The following is a 25,874-nucleotide window of genomic DNA, read 5'->3' as shown; positions in this document are numbered from 1 at the left end:
AAGAAAAGCAACAAAAGCAAAATCATAACACAACAAAAAATGGTCAATAAAAATCAAAATATTGTTTATTAGACAAATAAATGTATTTTTTGGCAAACTGATTTTCATATGGGACATCGGGTGTATGGGATGAGAATTGCAGGTATATCATCTCGGTGCTCTTCTATGCAATTCTCAAATGATGGTCTACCCCACTGAGTCAGTCACACCTAAACTCACTCTGCCTTTGATTAGTGCGAACAGCTGTTCTCAACTCAATTGGAGTGAAAGTATAATATATCAATATCAAAAGCTGGGCCTGTCGTAAAGCTCATTTAGTTGCATTCGTGGGCAATAGCTGATTAGTCGTAGTGTGCTGGCAGTAATCCAGTATTCTATACCCGGGGTAAGCATTGAGAAATGTCCATTATAATAAGAAGAATAGCAATCATAATCATTATCATTATCATTATTAGCTTCTTCATAATTAGCAATAATATTATTAATTAATACTAATATAGTTTTCATAATCATCATCACCTCAACAGCATCATCCAACAACGATTTTATAATTGCTGTCATTATCATTATGATTATGATTAACAAATTGTCATTAGAATCATTTGATAATGAATTTATATCTATATCAATTTAGTTTTTCAAAAGTACTAAAAAGATCGGAGAATTCTCTCACAACTTAAGCTAGCTCTTAATTTAGTTAAATACTGTTATTTAGCATACATACTAAGCTCAGCTTTTTTGCGTAACTGAACTTGAATGACAATGATTGCTAATTGTTTTTGTCTCATTATTTTTTTTATTATTGAGTGCACTTGGAACTTTTTCAAGTTCAGGCAAATCGGTTAGGGCTAGGCTAGGCTACGCCCGGCCTAGTACTTGAGCGGGAACCGCCTTCATTGCTCGAGTTCGAGTTCGAAGCACTTCGGACGTCACGCACGCCCACAAGGGGAATCACAGCCAAGGCTGATGGGCATCCAATACACGTACCGCTCACAGCTGACAAACGCTTCACGTACAGTTCTATTTCAGGGCGATGATAAGGGGGGGGGGGGGGGCGTGGTGCGATCTAGGCTGACATTGATGTGTCGAGTCGGGCTCTCTGACGCATTCTGCGAAGCGCAAACCTCAAGCTTCAGCCGCAAATTAAAATTTGTTGCGACCGCAATTAAGTTAATCGCGCTAACATTGTTGTTGTTGTTGTTATTATTATTGTTATTATTATTGTTGTTGCTTTGCTTATAGCATGTTCTCAGGCTTGTGCAAATTGCTTATTCATATTTAAAGAAAGTCAACAATTCGTTTTCATGTTCTCACAAACGCAGGCCAATTACCTTCCTCTTTATACAAATCAGTGAAATATACCGAAGCTATCTATATATAGTTTGCTTTGGATACCCTGTGAAAATAGCTACTGGGTTGCTCGACGCTGTTTCAGTTGGGAAGAAGCTCGTCAAGTCTCATATAAAGATCGTTTCTCGTTTCGGGTTGAATCTGTATTAGACTATTTTAAACTGTTATATACAATGGCTCGAATCATAAATTCAAACCTCATTTAACTCATGCCTAATTTTCTCTGGTATCAGAGGGAGTTTGAGCTTACAATGTTATAAACTGTTATACACAAGATCTTATCATATTATAGGCTGAAACACCATTCAGCTTGTATAACAATTGGTAAGCCTCTCTTTAAAACTGTTATAAGCTGTTATATACACAATTTCAATTCACATTGAAGATCTATGTATTGTCTTGCATAAGAATTGAGTTCTTTGAAACTGTTATAAACTGTTATACGTGTCATAATCAACTTTAACTCTGCAATGCAATTTACTGCTTTGCCTGACAATTGGTTGTCCCTTATTTCAAACTGTTATAAACTGTTATACACAGGTTCGGTAAGTATAATTCGATACTAGAATATCTGGGCAGCTACCCACTTTTTCGCTTTCAGTAGATGAGTTCATAATAAACTGTGACTCAGTGTTGTTCAACAGGTGTTTGCTATGCCAAACAAACTCTTCTCTTAACGCCACTTGAATATGTGGCGATGTTTTCATTTTTCTATTTTGGCTAATTAGTTGGGCGTGTTCTGGGCATTAAATCATTTATATGGATCCATATGCTGTTGGGTCTGCTGTCGTGCTGAGTGTCGCTCAAGTCGTGCAGCTGTATGGGAAATTAGGAAATTTGTCATTCGCGTTCCACTAAATACATATATATGTACGTACATATGTACATATATCTCACGGAAATACACATAATGAGTGGGCTGAAAAGAATGTACCGAACGTATTACTAATATGTCATGGAACATGGGATAGGGCTAAATACAACATGAGAATCATGACTTTGATCTTCAATCCCCATTATTATTCCTATAAATGTTATGGATACTTAAGATTCGATTATTATAATGCCCTCTCTATTAAGTTGTCTCGTAGATCTACTTTAGACACTTTGTAAATTCCAATTCGACATCTTATAATCAGCTCTACAATAATAGCTATGATCATGTTGTCTAGTCTTTACACTGCCCACAATTAGATCGTTCAGCTTTGATGTCTGTCTGTCGAAAAAATGTTAAGCATGGAAAATGTGCACTGGGAACGGTGTTAATTACGGTTTAAGGTACAAATACTTTTTATTGCCCTGCACGTCAAGTATTCTATCTCTCTCACTCTCTCTTTTCTAAACACTTTTTGGCAATTAAATGAAAAGTTTTTTACTTTTAGTTTCAATTCAAGTTCATTTTAGACTTGAGGAGAGTCTAGTTCACTTCACACTTGCGGGTGGAATTAGTACAGTGAGTCTATTAGAAAAAGCTAGCTGAGGCTTTATACTCGTATAAGGTAAGTCTAGACTGGATTGAGTTTATGGCTTAGAAATTTTTGAAAAGTGTTTTGATATGTAATCAAAATTTATATGCATACTCGAATCGAGTTATTTAGTATTTGAATCGAGTTATTTAGTTTTAGGTGTAAAATTCAATTTTCTATCAAGTTATAGAAGTTATAGAGGCAATGCTACCTCGAAAATGTAATGAAATATAAAGCTCTTAAAAAAATTGACAAGACGTACTAAATTTATTAACAGTAACTTGCTAATTTTGACTTAATCAGCTGTTAAAGTATAGCTATACAAAATAATATCACACTGATGGGTCACCCTCTAAATTCCGTTCAGCTGCTAATAACAGAGTATTTAAGCGTCGCATATTGCCGCTTTGCTGAATTCTCAATACACATCTCATATATAAACAAATAAGATGAAAAGATGTAAATATTAGAAAGAAAGAGGAGTAAACAAATCTTTTATATAACCATTCGAAGAAAACATTTGCGATGAATTTCTGTTTGGTTTAATCACCTCACTCCATCAGCACGTAGTTCCAATGATTATAGCAAAATTAATTAATAGCTGTGAATTTGAGTATACCCTGAACCCATAGAGAATGGAAAATCAGGGTATATTGGTTTTATGAAAATTCATGTAGCAGGCAGAACGAGGCGTAGGTGCCATAAAAGTATAAATATTCCTCCGATCGTCCATATGATCGCACCGATCTCGTAAATGACAACAGCGTAAGACTTGAAATTTTGAATGTAGGCTCGTCTATACTAGATCTAGTACAAAATAATAATTTGATCGATAAGCATTGCTAAAAATCGATAACTTGACTTGTTCTTTAGCATATCTGACTACAGTAAACGCTGAAAATTTCAGATCGACTGCATTTGCTGCATTGCATTGTCAGCTCTTGGCGGTGTTCAGGGTATTTTCCAGTCGAGTAGAGACGTTTAGCAATATTATTTGCTCCGTTGCTCGCTTCCTCTGTCTCACTCCCTATTAATTTGCTTCTCGAATAAATCCCATTACTTTAGAAGTTTCCAGACTATATTCTCATATCAGTTGGAGTGAGAAAATTCGATCACATGCCTTTTTTTGGTCATTTATTGCTCACAGTTCACAATTTGGTATTTCACATCTATAAATAAGGCTTAAAAGTAATATTAAAAAAAAAAAAAAAACAAAATATTTTATATATATAAAAAAAGTTATCAACTTTAAGATCTCGCCGCCAGCAGTGCTAGGCACAGGGCCACGCCCACTGACGCTGCGGTCGCTGCGGTTGGTGAGGCGCCGTTTCTGTAGCCATAGTTGTTCAGATAGCCGGGCGGCGGGGGCATGGGCTGGCCACCGTTGTAGGAGAAGGGTCGTCCATGCTCGTCGGTGCCGCTGACGTAGTAGGCGCCATTGCCGCCCGCCCCGCCGTAGGGGCCACGCGCATCGATGCCCGCGTAGCCGTAGCCATACTGAGGATCAGTGCTGCCCAGGCTGCCGGGTGGATGCATGCCGGGTGCGCCTCCGGCGTGGGAATTCGACCAGGCACCAGCGCCAGCGGCATTGCCCGCATTCCAGGTGACGCCGCCGCTCTGGGCGCTCGCTGCGATAACAGAGGAACAGAGGAATGGAACACGTTAACACTGATAATCCTTGTTGGCATTCGCTAGAGCTGGAGCTGGAGCTGGAACTGGAGCTGGAACTGGAACTGGACTTACCTGAAGCGAGGCAGGCGATCAGCAGACAGCATATTCCAATACAACTCCGACGATCGGTTAAAGACATGTTTCGGCTCTGGCCAACTAACTGCAACTAATTCGCTGGCGGCATCACGTCAACGGTTTTAAACTGGTTCCCAAGCCCACCCCAACCTCTGCCCCTCGCTCTGCTCGAACTTGTTTTGCTTGCCTGAACTGCGACTGCAAATATTGTTGTTGTTCAGCGAGTCATCATCATTGTTGTTGTTGTTGGTGTTGTTACTTTTAATTGTTTAGCTGCTCATTGCTATGCCCTTACCAGCGGGTATAATCGCCGTGTCACGAAACACGAATCGGCGCAGCGATCAAGATAAGCCCCAACGAGCCGAAATCATTGCATTTGTTTCATATGTAGGTTTAGCTATAGGTATTGTATATTCGATATGTAGTTCATATGATCATCAGTTCTTCTTCTTGTTTACTCATTGCTCATTATTCAGAATTTAGACTAGGGTATACATATGTACAATATGTATATACTATATAGGCAAAGCAAAAGGGAATATTAATAATAGCAATTGATATCGATATCAAATTTGATATGTGGATTCTGTAAGCAAATGGTACTGACTGCTTACTACTCGCTCCACTCTAAGAATTGGGGAACGTGCATAAGAGAGAGGGAGTGAAAGAGGGTAAAGGAGAGAGAGATAAAGAGAGAGAGAGAGCGAGATAGAACAGGAGAGAGCAGGAGATTGAGAATGAGGAAGAGATAGAACAGCCGATGGATAGATAGGGAGAAAGAGAGAGAGAGAGAGAGAGAGAGAGAGAGAGAGAGAGAAGAGAAGAGAAAGATAGGAAGGAACAGATTGAACAGGAGATGGAGAGAGGGAGAGAGAGAGACAATAAGAGAGAAAGAGAAAGAGAGAGAGAAAGAGAAAGATGGCGATGGAGCAAGAGATAGATTGGAGATTTATGTAAATGAATATACATTCATATATATACATATATATATAGAGTGGAACTGAGAGAAAGAAAGAGGGCTAGGGGAGGAGCATGAGGTGGCGAAACGAAAAAGGAATAGGAGAGATATGGAAATCAAAATGCGAGCTAGAGTAAGCGAGAGTGTGAGAGGCAGAGTGAGGAAGAGATAGAGGGAAGAAGAGATGCGTATATATGTGTAGGGATAGAGAGGTAGAGATAAAAGAAAATCAGTGTGCTCGCTTTCCCCTCGCTCAACGATCATTAGAAAAAAGTATTCAAGCAATTGAAAGTCTTTCGATGATGAGAAATTCTAAAACGATACATCTTCGAGCAAGAGAGCATCACATATTCCGCTTGAGCACAACAATTTTGGTAGATTGTATAAAGTACTCCATAAAGTAGCTAGAGCTCATCACTTATAGAGCATCGACTATTCGACTTTCAAGGCACTGCTGTTCTTACATGATTTTTGTTTATGTTTATTTTTGTATTTTTACAATACGAAACACGCAAATTTTTGTGTAAATCTTTTGTTGTTGTAATCTGTACGAATTTACGTGAGATACGCGAGTTTTTTTCCGGTATAGAACACGTTAATTTGTTGGCTCATTAATGATATGCATGACGAGGCGATGAGACGAGAATATGAGAACACAAACATACATACATACATACACACATAATACATACATACATATACGGCGATATAATCTGCATATATTTGGGTACAGCTGCTACAGTTCTCTCCATATTGAGAAGCTCGAGAAGCGTATTTCGTATGGCAGCGATAAATATGGCGGCTATATGCGAGGCGGAATGCACGCCCACGCATCCCTCGGATTGTATAATAAGCAAATACAAGCAAACAATTGCCAGGTATTACTCTTACTTTTACTTTTAGATTTGAAACAGCCGGACTGGTTGACTTGTTAGCACTTTTCGACCGCCAGAGAGTAGGGGTAAGAGTAAGAGAGAGAAAGGGAGAGGGACAGCGAGAGCTAGAGCGAGAGCGAGAGGGTGAGAGAAACAATGCGGCCGCCTTGTTGTTCAGACAAATATTTGTGTCTCTTGTTGAATCACGAAAATTTGTTTACTTTCTATGCGACTTGTTGTTGAGGCGACTTTACGTGAACCTAGGCTGAAATGACAACATAAATAGGTCACTCCACATGTCAACAGGTACAAATTCGCAGCGAGCTCGTAGCTGGCAATGGCAATGGCAATGACAATGACAGCTCCGCTGTCTCTGCTTAGCAAAGATCTTGGCTATGAAATCGATGTATGATTGTGCTCTGTGAGAATCGCAAAGAGAGGCTCACGCTAAAAGCAGCTCCACAAACTGTTGCTACTGGCAGACTAATCATGAGATTGTCTTCTGCTTAAGCTGTTTGTGTCAACTGCCTTTCTGTGTGATTCTCATGAATTCCAGCGCTTATAAGAGCTACAGCAACTATTGTCGATTATAAAATTGACGACTCTCAGAAAAGCTGATAGATTTCCAATGAAAACTTACCATGCCGTACGCATAAAAGTCGCTTTAATTTTTACTATTCGCTAGATGAGGCGTTGTTACATACGTTCATTTGTATACTGCTCTGCTATGCGATTCTCAGTCATTCAATGCGGACTCAAACTTTGTTTATACAAGGAGTACAAGTAGTATAGCTATTTGGACAATTGTTTCGACTTGCTGGACGCCACCTGGTGTATATAATTGCCTATATTTTAGCCTGTTCTCAGGAATTCAATGAAAGCCACAGACTGCTTATGATTAGCTTAAAAAAGCTACATTAACTTTAACTATTGGCTATACTAACTGCATAAGCTTTTCAATTGAATTTATAGGAATGGGCACCCCTAGTAGTGTTTACATCTATAATGCCCTATAATGCCACTAGAGTGGCTCTATAATGCCATTCTTCTGAATCTGCAGATTTTAGGTTTTCAGAACGAAGACATACGTATATTCCAAAGAACGCCACCTAGTGATTGTCAGCAGAAACTGCGTTGATGTGGCAACACTGGCACAGTGCTGCCATCCGCTCTGTGCTCTGCCAATGCGCAGTCGCGCTTCAAGGCACCGAGTCGAGTTGCAATCCGAAAGCGAATATGGATGGCAATATTTCGTTGGGTTCAGCTCAACTCTCGCGACGACGGCTTGCCAAGTGCTAGTCAGCTAGGCTTGTTGAGTTCTATTTTTTTTTGACTACACTACTGTGTGCGAGTGTGTGTGTGTGTGTGTTTGCTTTTGTTTGTTTCGTTTTTACTGCGCGTTTTTCCGTGCTAGCTTTTCACAGCGTCGACTCTCTTGTGTGTGTGTGTGTGTGTGTGTGTGTGTTGGTGGATTTTCGCTTTTCGGCTTGATAGTGACATTGCTCGGCTCGACCCGCTGCCAAGTTAGCTTTTGGAGGCTACCATCGCCGTGGCTCTGGTGGTGGAATTTCAGTTGCAGCCCAAGCGCCAGCAGCGCCAGCCAAAACAAGAAGCATTTTTTTTTAACACTAACTATTTTGGCTGCCAAGTTGAAAATTATAAACAAAATGTGGTGGCTCGAGTAAAGCAAAAATAGAAAAGTACAAAAAATCAACAACAATAACGTGCATTGATTTGCAACAAAGCCGAAAGAAAAAAAAAAAGAAAACATTTACAAATAAACAAAGGCAAACAGAAGAATGTTTTCAAGTGAAAAGAACGCACAACTTTAACTTAGCTATAAGTAGTTATTCATAAAGAGCAATAACAGCTAACAAATAACAACAACAACAGCAACAGCAACAACAACAACAAGAGAAGCGAACGGCAGCAACAGTGAAAGAAAAAATTCATTGCATCTATTCAGGCGCATAAGGAAAATGAGCGCAAAGGTAGGCCAAGAGCGCGCGCTGCTCTCCCCACTCTCCATGTGTGTGTGTCTGTGTGTGTGTGTGTTGCCATGTTTATTGCAGTAGCAACGCTGCTGTTGGCCAAATGGCTTGGGTTCTCTTAATTGTCTAAATGAATTTATGACAAATGCAAAATTCTTAATTGACTTGGCCAATTCAATTAGCGTTGCACTAGCTGGCCACGCCCCCTAGAGGGAGCTAGCCGCCTCTGATTTCACCTTGTTGCTCCTGCAAACGCCACCCACTTCCCTGCCTGGAGCCAACATGTGGTACATACATAAATTGCAAGTCCTGCACTGGGACTGGAGCCTGTCGAAAATTTGAGCCAAGACATATGTCTAACATATGTCAGACAATTCAAAGAGCGAGAGAGAGAGAGAGAGAGAGAGAGAGAGAGAGGAGTGGGAGAGTGTGAACGGGACACTGAATGAGCTTTGCTTGAGGGAGTGAGAGCGGGCGAGAGAGCGAGAGAGAGCTAGGATTATATTGGATATCCAGCAGAGTTCAAGTTGTTCGAAATGCAATTTGGCGCATGAACAGCTGCTGCTGCTGTGGTGGGAATAGCAATTCAAATCTTGAGCACTGGAAGCCACACCAACCAAGCGAATCGTCTCATATATTATATATAGTGTGTGTATGTACACATACATATATAAAACATGTTCATATTTTGCGCAGCTCAGTAAAGTCCATATATTAATCTGTTCTAATACCCTGCCTGACTCTCGCTTCCTCTCTCTATGCTAGGACAAAGGGACACTAATGCATGTGCTGCTATATACATATATATATATGTACTATATATCTACTATATCTATGTACATATATTTTAGCCTTAGTTTCCTTACTAGTTTGCCTACATCTTTGGCAATATTTATAGAATTTGCAGCAGCTTTTCGACATAAACATTTCAATTTTATTCGCAATTTTGGTTTTCAAGCTCAAAATAGAATTTTTTTGTTGTTGCAATTTTTGAAATTATTTTGAAACGATTTTTACACATTTCTTGGTATTCGGCGGTTTTGTATAAACAAAATAAAACTTTGATTGATGGAGTGATTATTGTACAGCTTTTGAGCTAAAGTATTTCGAATTATTTGAATTGTTGACTCTTGAGGCAGCCTGAAGATTTGAGATACTGCGTAGATTAATTGTTGGTAAATCAATTTGATTGATTGATTGCAAACTTCTCTGATATGTAAACAGATTTTCCGCACGCTGGAAAAAGGAAAAGCAATGGATCTGCGGAACGGCATGATTTGATTGGTGTGAAAGAAGTCTATTTGAGTTGAGTTGCTGGAGAAATCAGTCTAGAAATACCCATAAATTGGGCTTTTCGGAAACCAGATCTGAGTGGATACGACTTTTAACAACAATTGAGCTCTAGATAGACTTCTTAGTCTTATGAGTCGGCAATGTGTGCAAATTTTGATATGTTAATCAAGTCAATTCGCTTGTGAAACTTGAGCGGCTATCAAGCAGTCGGTTAAGCTCGACGTCAACGATCTGCGCTTGTTGAGGATGCATATACATATATATCATAATAAATATAATATATGTACACATATATCTCTTCAGCGCTGAAGATGCTCAGCAAGTGCTGCGCGCGAATTATAACTTAAATTATTCACTTCCGCTGCAAGACTTTTTCATTGGACCGAGACTCAAATTCTAATTTCTAAATTCCAAATTTCTGGCCAGCGAATTTCAATTGAATTTCTGTTTACATTCAACATTTCGCATCGGCTCTGTTTACCGAGCAGCGTCAAGCTCTGGGCAAATATAGCTGCCAAAGGCCCGGTGCGACATATGTAAGCCTGTCGTCTCACTGCCGCCCCGCCCTCGCCCCCTACGAGGCGGAAAAACAAAACAAAGCAAAACGAAACGCGCAAAAAAGGAAAACTGCGCAACAGTTTTCATTCGGCTGATGGCGTCGCCGATAAATGGCATATTGTAAGTGAGTGACTGTGTAAATACAGTAGACACTGCCTAAGTGAGCATGCAAATGGAATGGAAGAACGGAAGAACATGCTCTTCTATGCAATTCTCATTAGTCGAACGCAACCCTGAATTGACTTGAGCGCGGTTTGTCGTCTTTTAGTGTTAAAATGGGAAATTTGTATTATTACAGATATGATTATAGCTTAAATTTGGATATTAATATTATACATATTTTAATTGATAACGATATTGAATATATGCAATCTAATAATCTCTAGTAAAGCTAGTATTAATACACCTATTAGATGTCTCTTGAAGAAAATCCAGCTGGAAATACCCTAATGGGTTCCGCTTATACTATAACGAGCTTTTCATAGTATGGGTAATGTACAGTATTAATAATTGATCGACTTTCTCGATTAAATCTATATTGTTATCTATTTTTTGTTTGCTCCAAGAGGCCTACCTATGAAATATTGGCATTCTTTTTGTACGATTCTAGCACATACAGATTATAACCGATAATAGAGTTTCTATGCTTAACTTTCAAGATAAAAGTGTCTAAATTTTAATTAATATCTATTTCTTTCGTGTTCGACATGCCCTAATGAGTATATGAAAGAACTCGTTTCACTATAAAGCCTAAGAGTAAATATAACAAGAGTATAAATTTCACACATAAAACTAATATGCTCTCTTCACTATTTGAGCGAGCATGATTCAAACTGTTTGCCAATTGTTAAACAGCTCAACAGCCAATATGTTCGTCTCATGGGAGTGTTCACTGTAATACTGCTGTCCTGTCCAGTGTGTGCGTGCGCGTGTCTGATGATATGATAAATCTATGTAATTATTGGACATAAATCTATTTACTTGCCACACCAAACACTGTCATTACGGATATATGTATATACATACATACATATATAGATATAGATATACATAGATATAGATATAGTCATATATAATAATTATCTCTTGTGTATTTGAGTGTTCGGGCTCGGATTTTGTAAATATTAGCCAAGTGCTCGGATGTGCCAGATATAAACAATTGACGCACCCCAGATATAGATGAGATATACGCTTCAATTGCCAATGGGCAATAACAATGATTATAATGCGTTCGATCGATTGACAAAAATTCCTTCGAGTTAACAAAACAACAAATAATAATCGAGTTGAGCAGAGAAGGGTAGAGCACTTACACACACACACACACACACACACACACTCACCCACATGTGATGTGTATGTGGTTACAAGAATTGAGTCAATTAATTTGTTTATAGTGCAAAATCATTTGAATGCCAGCAACGAAACGATGAGCCTCTATGGCTCCAGATATATTTCGGCTATATAGCAACGGGGTAGCCGACATCGGCACTTGGCATCGGTTGCCATCGGCTCCGGCTGCGTCGCTTTAGCTATAGGGCCTCAGTGTTCATTCAGTGTATATTCGACGGTCATGGGATGAACATCGGATATCGTGCATACGCGTTATCTCTGGCGCCCCTTACAACATTTCTACACACACACACACACGCACACTCTCACTCACTCTCACTCACTCTCTCTCTTTCTCACTCACACTCTCATTAGCTGTCTCTCTCAGAGCAAGTTGTAGGCGCGCGCCCTGCAAATAAACAACAACACTGAAAGAAAAAAGTCCAATAAAAAACCAAAACAAAACGACTGAAATAAACAAAACAAAACCAAACTGAAGAAGAAGAAGAGTTAAGAAAACTTAAATATTGTATTCAATTAATTTGCGTTGCCAAATTTGTTGCTGCCTTTGCCTAATTGCCCAAACATGTGGCTCACCGATTGCGGCACGGTAGGTGTGAGCTCTGCCTCTCTAAGTGTGTGTGTGTGTGTGTGACTGTGTGTGTGTGCCCAAATATGTGGCTTATCGCTGCACTGAGGACAATTGCAAATGGTTATTAAGTTTTTATGGACCTGAACTTGTAGCAATAAAATCGTAAGCAATTTATATCCAGATTGCCCAATATACATACATATATATGTATATATACATATAGATAAATATATCTATGTGAATAATAAAGGAATAGGCGAATACTTTATTGGTGGCCATTGTACTGTTTTTTCTTTTGTAATTTATAGGCATTATAAAAATATATTATATGCACTATATATCAAACATTTGCTTAATAAGTTGCACATATGTACGTACAGCTGTGGCTATAAAAATTTTAGTGGAACTGAGCTGGATAGCGAAATTTAATGCTCAAGTAACTTAATATCGATAGCTAGATTGTTAACAATTAATTCATAATTCTTAAGTATATATTAATCGTAATAGTCGTTTCAAAATTTGTTAAAATTAAATTAAAATTTAAATTTAATATTGAGTTTATAAATTTATTTTTTATTAATATTATTCATTTTTTTGTAATTTCTTTTTTATTTGTCCTATAGGTTTATTAATTTTTTTTTTTTTTTTTTTTTTTTTAATTTTTGTATATGGATTATTTTCCCCAATTATATTTATTATTATATTATAATTTATATTTCATATAGCTCTTGATTAGCTCTATAATTGGTGCGTTTTCAAGATAATTACAGAGAGTCCAAGGTATTCACACAATAATAATAAAAGTATAATTTTTTTGAGAAAAATGTCGTTACATATATTGAAATTTCATTTAACTTCATTATCATGTTTTTATTGCCCTTCAATTAATTTGTAATATCAGTTCTCCATTTAAATAAATATCAAAGACTCTCAATTTTTGTATTCCAATTTTCAACTTGGGCAAACGCAGCCAACTTAACGCTCTTGAGTTTTTATATCACTGTCAATTTCAATTTTTAATTTGTACACTGGAAATATTGGATACATATAATATTACACATAAATAATATTACATCATATAAAATACAATATATAACATTTCGTATGAAATATTTCCGATTTAATATGTGTGTAACTAGCTTATTGACTATGCACTTGATGCATGCACATTGTAGCCATAGAGCCATAACATAATCATAGTAACTGCGGTCATTACTTAATTACAATTAAAATAGTTCTGGACATTAGGACTCGACTGGCAAATACCATAAGCAAAGTGTGTTGCCTTTTGAATAGACACTCCTTTTCCTTTTATATATATAAAGTGGACGATATGTACTAAACTTGGTCAACTTAATTCATTAAATGTGCGTAATATATTTTAGTAAATTATGATTGATATAGGTTTAAACATTAAAGAGTTTTTCGGACTATGGAAACAGTTGATGATTGAGTACAACAAATGTACGAGAATGAGAATAGGCATATAGATATATGCATAAGGCTAATGCTAACCCCCATCAAGATCTTATAGACTCGCTGTAGTTCGCTTTGCTTATTGTTGACTATAACTAATATACCCTCTGTGGTGATTCCCAGTGTGTGCGGGGTATACTAATGATGTTTCAGACGATAATTACAACATTGCTTGAGTTAATATTAGCAGAATGTATATGAATGAGTCGATGCATATGCACTCAAGTCCCTCCTTGTACTACTCTACTATATATTGAAGAGTGAACCATAGTTGATGCCAGTTGCAGCAAGATTTTACTGTATGCCATAGTTAATAATTATCAGAGTAGGATTGCTAAAGAAGAACTTGAAAGAATGTATAATTGGACACCCATGTCTTAATCTATATACATATATATGTATATACATCTTTATATATGCACATCTGTTTATCCCGTCTGCTGTCGTCACTTTCTTTTCATATGCAAAATACCTCAAGACACTGAACAAAAGGATTGACACGACTTACATTACATATGCACATACATATGCACATACATACATACATATATGTATACAACCCATATCTAAATATGTAAGAACTGAAAATGCCAAAGCAGAACATTCGAGCTATTGACACGACAGTGTGTTCACACACACATACCCACACATATACAGATCTAAATATATAGGTGGCAAAAGAAAAGTGAGAACTGAGATATGCACAGCAGATAGAATACATAGAGAGCAGCACTTCAAAGAGGCGACCCTCGACGTTGTAGTGCCGGCGCCAGTTGGTAGATAAGACTAGCCATTATCAGATGTACTACAGTAAACAACAACAACAACAACAACAAACAAACAAACAAACACTCGAGCACTGCGCTGGCCAATTAGCTAGGTACACTGCGCAATGTAGGCTAATTAGATTTTCGCATATTTATCCAATGGGTACTTCAAATCTGTGCACCTTTGCAGGTAAACATTTGCATACGCTTACACTCGTCTACTGCATGAGCAGAGTTGATTGGCTTTCTTTGTTTGTCTTGCGATTTCATTCATTATATATATTTATTATTATATTTATGCATTACAATTATTTCTCTCTTTGTCATAGAAACAAGAAAATCACATATTAAAACAAGGATAGGATTTGAAGCTTAAACAGTTTCCTTTTAGAGCGACATATCATGTATAGATATCTACATCTATTATATATAATTTTTGGGGGGTGTTACAGATGTTCTCTCTCAATCAGTTTTACATTTGGGAATTGTTGAATTGCTCCATATATTGGAGGAACTCTATATAATGTTAGAGCACATTATGATTTTGGACTTCTCTACCTAGAGAGACCTACAAATAGAAAACAGATATAACTTACAGTTAAATCATGTTGAGCTGTTCTACAGATAAATCGACATATCATATAGCTCAATAGTAAAGTCTATAAAAAATTGACCAGTCTTACAGATAGAGTGCACCAGAAGTGTTGCACATTGGGACCCAGATCTTATGTGTAAAATACTGTTCATGTGCTATACGGTTAGACCCAGAATTTAGTGGAAAGGTCTATGTAATGTTAGAGACAAATCTTGGATACATTATAGAATGTTGTATAGCTGATCCACAGATTGAATCAGATGCTATATAGCTCTGATAATTTTAATAAATTTAATTTTGGCTTTATACAAATTTGAGTCGATTAAGCTGTACTTGACTTAGTTTTGTGGTGCCCTTAGATATATTTGATATTCCCACGAAAAAGTGCATTAATCAAGTACATTTGTTTACAAGTTCTTCAATTTAAAGTTGATTATATGTTATGCATATCCGGCCATGAGTGCCAGCTGATGCTGAGATCTCGGCTCGACTTGCAATTCGCATGCGGATAATAATGGACTTCAATGCGCTCCCATCCGACTGTGGCCAGATGGCGATCCAGTTCAGTGCGCGCGTGCACCAAAATAATTCGGATTATACATACATACATATATACATGTATATATATATATATAGAGTGGCTAATCGAGCGGCATTGTGTTGTTAATATTGTGTTCTGATCTCTTTTGTGGTCTCTGCTTTGCATCTTACAGATGACACGCTACAAACAGACCGAATTTACGGAAGATGATTCAAGTTCAATTGGCGGCATTCAGCTTAACGAGGCGACCGGCCACACCGGCATGCAGATACGCTATCACACGGCGCGGGTAAGTACAGACACACACAAACACACACACACACGATACACACGATACACATGATACACATTCATATGGTCAGCCGGCAGCGAAAGCAATGCCATAATTTATCCACACATCGTCCCTCTCCCTCTCCGTCGCACGGCCTGTCTTTCTCCATCTCTTTCGCTGGCAATGACCCAAAAGCAGCGTCCGAGATTTGATTAGCTTGAAGGTTACGACTGCTCGCATCGTATATGTATGAGAGACTCGCAAATTTGAATGCCGCACTCTAGCGGCTCTTCAAGGCATTTACAGTTTCTCATTTTACAGTTGTAAAATAACTTAATAGCTCTCATATAAACTACATACAATGGCCTAGAGATTAGGCTTCAAGTCAGAATTGAAGATCTTTGAGCAAACCTGATTAACTTTTTAATACGAATCATTCTAAGAGACTATATATATCCTTAACTCTCTATGATATATATAACATATATAGAATATAAACAGAACGTATAGAAAATCTTTTCTCATTTCTGATAGATTAATCAATTTTCTGTTCAGTTCTGATCACTTATAATCGGAGAAGGAATTTAGTTCCCTTTAGCTCTATTCCAGCTAGTCTATTGCATGGAATTCTAAAAATGTTTAAAATGTAAAGTAGGTTAATTATATATATTTACAAATTTTATAATTGGAAATTTTCTTCAAAATAGAAGTCCAGTCTGCTTCCAGTTTAACTATTCTATTGAATTCTAATTGGAAAAGTTTTACATATATTTTATTAAAATAGTTTCATTATCAACAAGAATATATATACTTTATGGGGTCTGCGATGATTCCTTCTGCCTGTTATATACATTTCTACAAAACCATTATACCCTGATTTCCTATTTTCAATGGGTTCAGGGATAAAAATTAACTTTTCATAATTGGAAATTTTCTTTAAAAGGAATGAGTTAGGGCTTTCTCTCGCCTTATATAAAATTCTAAAATTTATATCAAAATAATTTTAACATCCCAAATATTCCCTTTCAATAGGCCACCTGGAATTGGCGTTCGAGAAATAAGACCGAAAAATGGCTGCTGATCACAACTTTTGTGATGACTATTGTCATCTTAACGCTGCTCACCATGATACTATCGAATAGTTCCGATAATACCAATCACGTAGTGCACGTTCAGCCACATAAGAAGGGTAAGTATTTGGATAACAGAGATACTCTTGAAAAGAAATTTGATTTATTATTTGGGGTCAAAACCTTTCTTTATATACTTATAAATTATATAGTCTCTATATATCGCACTTGCATTTACATGTAGCCTGTATATAATTTCAGATTGCTTGACGGCGGATGAGTTGCCCTGCCTGAACGAGCACTGCATCTTTGCGTCGAGCGAGATCTTGAAATCCATAGATGCGAGCATCGATCCCTGCGATGACTTCTATGGCTATGCTTGGTAGGACTAGCTGTCGTAGCTCGTAGTACAAGTGTATAACAATCCTTGCTTCAATCCTTCGCAGCAATCAATGGATCAAAAACAATCCCATACCGGAGGGCAAGTCCACCTGGGGCACATTTGGCAAGCTGGAGCAGATGAATCAGCTGATCATTCGTAACGTGCTGGAGAAGCCAGCGAAGACGTTCAAGTCGGAGGCGGAGCGCAAGGCCAAGGTCTACTATGAGTCCTGCCTGGATGTGGATGAGCACATGGAGAAACTGGGCGCCAAGCCAATGATCGATCTGCTGAAGCAAATTGGTGGCTGGAACGTGACGCAGACCGGCTTCAATGTGACCAACTGGAAGCTGGGCAATACCCTGAAAATACTGCACAACAAGTGGGTTGGCCCGGACCTTCCGAAATACCCTTTATGAAATATCCTAACTCGATCTTATTGCAGATATAATTTCAATTGCCTCTTTGGCTGGGCCATTGGGGAGGATGACAAGAACTCGACCCGCCATGTCATACAGATCGATCAGGGCGGCTTGACGTTGCCAACCGCCGACTACTACAACAACAAGACGGACATCCATCGCAAGGTGCTCAGCGAGTACATCGAGTACATGACCAAGGTGTGTGTGCTCCTGGGCGCCAACGAGACCACAGCACGCATCCAGATGGAGGCGGTGATCAATTTTGAGAAGAAGCTGGCCAACATCACCATACCGATGGAGGACCGACGCAACGAGGAGGCCATGTATCATCCCATGAAGCTGAAGGATCTCATTAAGCTGGCGCCATTCCTCAACTGGACGGATCACTTCGACAATGCCTTGCAAATGGTGAACAGGCGCGTCACCGATGAGGAAATTGTCGTCGTCTATGCGCCCGATTTTCTCAAGAACCTCTCCAACATCATCCTGAACATGCAAAAAACGGATGCGGGCAAAATGTAAATATATATGTATTTCTTTTGTTTCTATTATTTCCTATTTTGAAGCATTAACTGTGGAACTAGTTATGGGAACATTTTATGGAAGGGATCAGTTAAAAGCTATGGCTAGCTGTATAATTACTCAATCATTTTAGTATATTACTCTTTACTAGAAATACAAATTTTAATTTATTCGATGAAGAAGTTTAGTTTAAGCATAAATTATAAATGATGATAGTATTACTCCTTAGATGTTAAGCTCAAGTTTTGATGTCCTTCAGCATACTTTATTTATTAATTTACAAGTAAGTAACATAATAATATCAGATATACAATATAAAGGGTGTGTGTAAACAGTCAACAGCACGAGTGGTCAAGACTAACATGAGATAATCTTACTGTTAGGCAAATGTTAGTTATTGCTAGTTAACATAAAGCTAGTTTTCCATATCTCTTGTATGTTAGTTTAACAGCTCAGAAATCTGTAACAGTTGACCCTTTCCCGATGTCTGCTAATGCATACAACTGCTGCTGAGTGCGAGCGAAATGGCTATTGAGGCTAATCAGAGAGTCAATTGTCAGCGTACGAAGAGAAGCAACTAGAGAAGCAACTGATAATGTAAAAAAACAGCTCTACGGCAATTCAATATTAAGCATTGCTAGGACATGTATAGCTGTTAACCGTTTTTCGATGTCTGCAACACTCTACACTCCGAAAGAAATCTTAGAGAGCAACCGATTGCATCGGTTCTCACTCGACTTCGGCTGTGATCGGTTAACAAACGGTTTGTTGTTGTTTTGCTTTGCACTCGTTGTTCGCTGACCGTTTGGTTGTATGCATGTATATGTGTATGCATTAGCATCACGATTGAGTGATAGTGTCTTTTAACACTGCATTAGCATGTATGCGTGTGTGTTATCAACGTAAATTGAGCGTGTTTTGTGCGCTTGCATTGAGTTATTTCTACACTTACGAAAGTTAGTCGTATTGAGTGTGTTTTGTGTGCCACACGAATAGTTTCACTCAAGGCTCTCAACGAATATAACAGAAGCTGCTTGCTCAGAGCAAGAGCGAGTGAGCATTACATTTTTCGATTGAGTTCGCGAACCGGGTATAGGGAATCAAGCGGTTAACAGTTATTTGCAATGTTTAGTTTAACATTTTCTGATTGCCAACAAATTCCGCTCTTGCAGCACGCTGAACAACTATCTGATTTGGCAGGCGGTGCGCACGCTGACCAGCTGCTTGTCGAAGCCCTTCCGGGATGCGTACAAGGGCGTGCGCAAGGCGCTGATGGGCTCCGATGGCGGCGAGGAGGTCTGGCGCTATTGCGTCTCTGATACGAACAATGTGATTGGTTTTGCCGTGGGCGCGATATTCGTGCGTCAGGCATTCCATGGCGTGTCCAAGCCAGCGGCGGAGCAAATGATTGGCGAGATACGTGAGGCCTTCAAAATGAACCTACAGAACCTCAGCTGGGTGGACAAGCAGACGCGCGAGCGCGCCATTGAGAAGGCCAACGAGATCTCAGATATGATCGGCTTTCCCGACTACATCCTCAACTCCGAGGAGCTGGACAAGAAGTATGAGGAGCTGAATATCACAGCGAATGCGTACTTCGAGAACAACATCCAGGTGGCCATCTACAATCTGAAGAGCAATCTGAAGCGACTGGACCAGCCGGTGAATAAGACCAATTGGGGCATGACACCGCAAACGGTGAATGCCTACTATACGCCCACCAAGAATCAAATCGTCTTTCCCGCCGGCATCCTGCAAACGCCCTTCTTCGACATCAACAACCCCAAAAGCCTGAACTTTGGCGCCATGGGCGTGGTCATGGGCCACGAGCTGACCCATGCCTTCGACGATCAGGGCCGGGAGTACGATAAGTTCGGCAACATCAATCGCTGGTGGGATGCCAAGAGCATCGAACGCTTCAACGAGAAGGCCGAGTGCATTGCCAACCAGTACAGTGGCTACAAGCTCAACGGACGCAATCTGAACGGCAAGCAGACATTGGGTGAGTCGATAAAGTAATGCAGTGTCTAGCTCGAAGTGCTACAACTGAAAAGATCTTCCATTCCATAGGCGAGAACATAGCCGACAATGGTGGCTTGAAGGCGGCCTATCATGCCTATATGAAGACCAAGCTCGATAAGAATGCGGACGTTCTGAAGCTGCCCGGCCTGAACTTGACGCATCCCCAGCTCTTCTTTGTCTCCTTTGCACAGGTGAGTGCTGATATATGTTTAGCTGATGTATTGGATGTAAATGTGATGCTCTTATTAGGTCTGGTGCTCCAGCACCACAGATGAGACCAATTTGCTGCAAATGGAAAAAGATCCCCACTCGCCGTCACAGTTCCGGGTCATTGGCACACTGTCCAACATGAAGGAGTTCGCCGATGTCTTCAACTGCAAGGCCGACACTCGCATGAATCCGACCAAGAAGTGTGAAGTCTGGTAAAGCGATCAATTCGAAACTCAGATCTCACAATCTATTTTTCCCACACACACACACACACACAAACGAGACAAGTTGAAATATCAAAGAGAAGAATTTTACAAACCGCCGCTCAAAGAAGAAAAACTAATAACAACACCAACTACTACTCGCAAAGGCAATGTTTGATTGCCATGTAGCTTAGATAGTTATTTCGTTCCGAATGTGAGCTAAATGTCCTTTCGTTGCCAATCGATGGGCCTGCAAAGTGATGAGAGAGCCCAAGGAATCCCAAGAATTGTAAAAGTCTATTCAAGCCTTTTGTGGGATCTGTCGTAATTCCATATATGCCAGATGTATGATGTATGTAGTGGCTTACAGGTCCATTCACTAGTTATATAGTCGAAGGCAATCTACTGCCACAAATTGAACTGAAGTTATATAAAGTTTTTGTTTATAGAAAATAGGAGACATGACAGATCATATAAAATTTGAATATGCTTGATCAGAATGATTCTTATATTATATCTATCTTATTCAACTATAAATATCCGATTCATAAGCACAGTCTGAGGTATCGCCTAGTCGGTTCCTCCCGACTCAAGTATTATTATATGTTTTTTTTTTTATACAGTTCAATTTGTTGCAGCTTATCGTCTTAGACTCTATGACTAACTAGTGAGTGGGCCTGTAACTCAGCATCTATATCTTAGATCCACACTTCATTCTACCTTTTTCCAGTCGACAATACTTTATGCTCCTTGGGTTACCCTGTGGTCCACAGTTTGGGAAAAATATTCCTAGAGTTCGTCTGTAGCTCGATGTGAACTGAATCTGTTTCGCGACTGTGGCAATTGCTAGATCCCCATCTAACCCGGAGATCCTCAGAAACCAGTCAGCCTCAGTTCATTCTCAAAGCACTTGGATGGAGATATTCCTCATAGTGAGGTTGCAACTACAATAACCTAACTATTCTCGGCTTTGATTATCGAATTCACTAGGACTCTTTTAGTTTACTGTAGCTCTGATAAGAGATATATAGAGATTTCAAATGCTTTGCAAGCCCATATATACGATTCTTGCGGCTAGCCGCGGTCAATTTTGATTTGTATTATTTAGTACTAAAGATAGAAGAAAAACAAAAAACAAAAACAAAAACGTCAGTCATTGTGCCTAAGGAAATGTGAAAGATAATCTGACGATAAACAACCTATTGCATACTTTTGGGAACGGGCGCTGAATCGACTTTAAGCCGAGCCGGCGCCAGAGCCGAGACTTAAATGAAGAGCGAAAAGAGAAACAAGAGAAACTTTTTTTAATTGCGCATTACGAACAATATCTATAGAGGAAATTACTTCGTCTTTGTCCTAAGTTACCTATAAAAATAATATATAATATAAATAATATATATATATAAATATAAATATAAATGTATGTATGTAGTAGATATAAAAGAATTTGTAAACCGCAAACAGTCGAGATAACGACATAACTAGCTATGGATAGAGTTGTGTGTTCTATGTAAACTTAGTTAAGTGAGATTACTACGCAAAGATTTAGTGGACGATATTTGCGAGTGATCGATAACAGAATGGAAAAAAGAGAAAACAAGAAGAAGAACACAAATCACACAATATCCAAAGATTTATATAAACTATATTTAGATGATTATCAGAGCACAAATATGTGTGAACCAAAGTTTTTCCAGAAACTAAGCTTTCTATGCAAGTGTGCATGTGGGTGAGCGTGTGAATGAGTATGAATGCGTGTGTGTGTGAGTGCAAGCGAGATAGAGAGCGCACATATTTGGTGCAGTTATTTCTGCCTTTTCGTTGCCAAACTCTAAAGTGCGAACAATATACCAAAAAAAAAAAAAAAAACGAAGAAGAAAAAGAATAAAAAAAAGCCGAATACACTTTTGTATTTTGTGTATAAATATATGAAATATACCAAATATACTAAATATACTAAATATTCTAAATATACATATAACTAAATGTAGATTGAAATTAGTTTCAGAAATAACGGGAAACATAAAACAATTTTTTTTTTGTGGCTAGAAAAAGTTCTAAATACATAAGTAAATAAGAAAATTAAATATATATATATAGTATGTATATATGATATATACTAAACAAATGTTCAGTTTTGTTATATTTTGCTTTTGTTTTTGAAATTTTTTATTTTATTTTATTTTTTTGAAGATCGTATATCAAATGTGACCATAGAAGAACTCCAATCAAATGCAGCTGCATTTTAGCCTAGATCGAAATATAGAAATATAGAACATGAGAATCACGGAGAACGCATTTGCCACATATCAAATCTCAAGTGAATACGTACTAGAATGATATGTGTGCTTAGTATTATATATGACATAACAATATCGAACAGTATATATACATATGTACAAACGGGTATATATATTGCACAATGAGAACACCAAACGTATGGAATTTATTTAAAACTCCTTCAACTGTCAGATAGTTAGATATTCCAAGTTGTAAGATATCTCTAACATATACATACATGCATCCGATGGCGTTTTTTTCAGAGCCATCATGTCGAAATACATATATGAAATAAATGTAATATGCTAAACGGTACCAAATCACATATTTCTTAGCTATAATACACAATAGATAACTATAATTCGAGTAGATATATATATATATATATGAGTATATCCATCTATATACATATAGACATATAAATAATAGATGTTTGCCGAGATCTGTCTTAATTCAACAATCGCTAGGATGAAATTGTCTATGTGACTTGCACAAATATATCGATAACTTGCATTTGTTTGAACGTTTTTTTTTTTTTATATATAATATAATTATTATATTTCTATACAGATATATAAATAAATATATTCAAAACTAAAAACGAATGCATTTAAAAGATTCATTTAATAATCCTGTATGGTTTTCCCTTTGTTGAGAGTGAATCAGTTTACAGTTTTTACATGATGTAACTAAGTAAATGCATACATACATACATCTACATTGGATGAAATCGTAATGATTCTATTATTATATATATTATATATATTTACATACCATACATACCCACATGCTTGTACGTGTGTATGCCGAGATGCAAACAAATTATTTTTATTGTCAATGAAACATGAATAAACAAATTAAATAATATTGTATACATATGAATGCGAAATAAATTCAATAACTGAGTGTGAAATGCAATTTTATTACTGCCCCAACAACAACAAGAACAACTATTATATACAAATGCACACGCTATATATGTATGGCTCATATATGTATGTATTATAAACCTTTCATATGTTCCTCTGATACTATTCTTCATATACTCATATGCGAGGTCTGTTCAAAAAGTATCTTGAATCTACGAAAATGGAAAAACAGGGTATATTCACTTGGCTAAAATGCATGTAACAGGCTGCATGAGGCGTGGCAGATCCAAATAAAGTATATCAGGATGATGAGTTGGGTTGATCTAGCTATATCCCTCTGTTCGTCTGTTGGTCTGTTCATCCGTCAGACGTGAGACCTAGAGAGCGAGATACTCTGTGCGTGTGTGTATGTGTATGTATTGTCTGCTATGTAGACAAGAGAGGGATGATTGGAATAATATAAGTGCCTTGAAGACGCCAGGGCATCTCGTAGTCGAGCATTCTCGACTAGAGCACTCTTCCCTGCCTGTAGCCTAGTTTGGGTACTCATAGCCCCCGTTTATGACGACGAATTCGGGCTCTTTAAACGCTCAGCTCATTTTTGGCAGTCATTTTGTCAGACTCGTTCTCGCTTTTGCCTATTCCAAATAATAAAGCAATGAAGCTGTATCAAATTTGTTTTTTTTTTTTTTTTTGGCCAAAGCAACTCACTAATGATGTCGCAGCCAACGCATGCCGCTGACTTGGCCGCCGTTGACCTTTTCGCGGTCCTCAAACCCAAAAAGGCTATGAAAGGACGTTGCTACGCTACGATTGAGCAGATAAAGACGTCAGCGCAGTAGAAAGTGAAGAGGATTAGAAGGAATGACTTTTCGAATATTGGTAAAAGAAAACCTTGGGCCGAGCTTGTTATGGATTACTCTGACGGGCGCAAAATAAATATATTCCCAGAAATAAATCAATAATTCTCAGAACAAATACAAAATTCGCAATACTTTTCAAGCAGACCTCGTCTATTTTCATTTTGGCTGTAAATCACAATTAACTAGGTCGATTGCATCTCTCGTATGCACATTCGTATATTTGGTTGAGGTAGCTTTTAGTCGAGCATACCCGACTTGTTCTCTACTATTATTATTATTATTCATAGATTTCTTGAACTATATGCCTCTGATTTGTTAGCTGAACATTGTTATTATTATAATGTGCCGAGTGCAGGGTATACTTATGTTTGGCATAGTTATTTAGCTGCGAGAGAGTGAGAGAGAGAGAGAGAGAGAGAGAGAAAGAGAGAGAGAGAGAGAGAGAGAGAGAGAGAGAGAGAGAGGGAGAGAGAGCCGTCTGTGACTTGGGCCCACATTAAATTACTTAAAGTGGTCGAGCCTTGATTTTGGGGACAAAAAGTTCCAATAAAAAAAGCGCAAACAAGCAAGCACACACACACACTAGCATACACACACACACACACTTAAATAGAAAATGCCTGCAAATTGCTTACATAATAAATAATAATAATAGCGTGCGATTTTTGGCGCAATTTAAATTTATTTATGGCGCTTGTTGTGGCTGCCCGCTGCCCCCCCTGGACGCCACTGGATGCTCAACTCAGACGTGGCATGCGTCATGTCGTCTGCACACACACACACACGCACGCACATATATGTATATGTGGAGCTGTGCTACCTGGCAGCGAAATGTGCCATTGCCATCGATTTCAAGTTGATGTCAGCCGGACGGCTTTTGGGTTCGGGCGCATTTTCTATTCTTATCATTGCGGCTGATCCTGGTCGCCCGGCAACGTGCACAAATAACATTTAATCTGCTTAACTAGGCGGCGCTGGAGCACTGGCAGAGCAGGAGCCAGGAAAGGCAGCTAGATTGGTGTCTCTGTGCCCGCCTCCTGCCTTATCGCCTTTGCCCACAGAGGGGGGGCTGGAGCTAGGCGGAGCAATTGGCTGTCAACCCAAATTGTAATTATACAAGGCGCACTTAGTGCCAGCAGCAAACTCATTCGGCTCGTTTATGATGTCAGTGCCGAGAAACCAATTGCCAATTTGTTTACTTTTATTTCACATTCCCCACTAAA

At 38.5% G+C, this 25,874-nt stretch overlaps 2 protein-coding genes across 8 annotated transcripts; one reads left to right on the top strand and one right to left on the bottom strand.

The window, feature by feature from the left end:
• Positions 1 to 236: 236 nt before the first annotated feature.
• Positions 237 to 23,832, top strand: Nep3 (M13 family metallopeptidase neprilysin 3). 7 transcript variants are annotated; one of them, XR_016271243.1, is made up of 10 exons: positions 11,755 to 12,179; positions 15,713 to 15,829; positions 16,844 to 17,000; positions 17,143 to 17,263; positions 17,328 to 17,642; positions 17,706 to 18,200; positions 19,377 to 20,206; positions 20,275 to 20,417; positions 20,476 to 20,991; positions 21,370 to 23,832. XR_016271243.1 is itself a non-coding variant. In XM_089475414.1 (9 exons), exons 2-9 carry the CDS (start codon positions 15,713 to 15,715, stop codon positions 20,650 to 20,652), a joined length of 2,355 nt encoding a protein of 784 aa, XP_089331540.1. In that variant the 5' UTR covers positions 237 to 385; the 3' UTR covers positions 20,653 to 23,832. The 7 variants fall into 7 exon arrangements, 6 of the variants coding, with proteins under 6 accessions (XP_089331540.1, XP_089331539.1, XP_017869943.1 ...); XM_089475414.1 differs by lacking the exon at positions 11,755 to 12,179 and adding an exon at positions 237 to 385 and having other exon boundaries at positions 20,476 to 23,832; XM_089475413.1 differs by lacking the exon at positions 11,755 to 12,179 and adding an exon at positions 2,710 to 2,849 and having other exon boundaries at positions 20,476 to 23,832.
• LOC108618464 (uncharacterized) lies at positions 3,934 to 4,720 on the bottom strand. The gene is made up of 2 exons (XM_018014485.2): positions 4,560 to 4,720; positions 3,934 to 4,444 (listed from the first exon to the last, which is right to left on the bottom strand). Exons 1-2 carry the CDS (start codon positions 4,624 to 4,626, stop codon positions 4,065 to 4,067), a joined length of 447 nt encoding a protein of 148 aa, XP_017869974.1. The 5' UTR covers positions 4,627 to 4,720; the 3' UTR covers positions 3,934 to 4,064.
• Positions 23,833 to 25,874: the final 2,042 nt, after the last annotated feature.

This window comes from Drosophila arizonae, chromosome X (assembly GCF_054131065.1).
Source record: "Drosophila arizonae isolate 15081-1271.41 chromosome X, UAZ_ARI_1.0, whole genome shotgun sequence".
Taxonomy (NCBI): domain Eukaryota; kingdom Metazoa; phylum Arthropoda; class Insecta; order Diptera; family Drosophilidae; genus Drosophila; species Drosophila arizonae.
Note: the sequence above shows the minus strand (reverse complement) of the source record. Positions and strands in the feature narration are given on the sequence as shown.

Excerpts from the sequence above, each read along its gene's own strand:
- LOC108618464 (XM_018014485.2), bottom strand. The coding sequence starts at position 4,626 with ATGTCTTTAACCGATCGTCGGAGTTGTATTGGAATATGCTGTCTGCTG. Across the intron at positions 4,445-4,559 it reads GATCGCCTGCCTCGCTTCAG|CGAGCGCCCAGAGCGGCGGC; the intron begins GTAAGTCCAGTT and ends CTGTTATCGCAG.
- Nep3 (XM_018014453.2), top strand. The coding sequence starts at position 12,156 with ATGTGGCTCACCGATTGCGGCACG. Across the intron at positions 17,264-17,327 it reads GACTTCTATGGCTATGCTTG|CAATCAATGGATCAAAAACA; the intron begins GTAGGACTAGCT and ends AATCCTTCGCAG. Across the intron at positions 20,418-20,475 it reads TCTTTGTCTCCTTTGCACAG|GTCTGGTGCTCCAGCACCAC; the intron begins GTGAGTGCTGAT and ends TGCTCTTATTAG.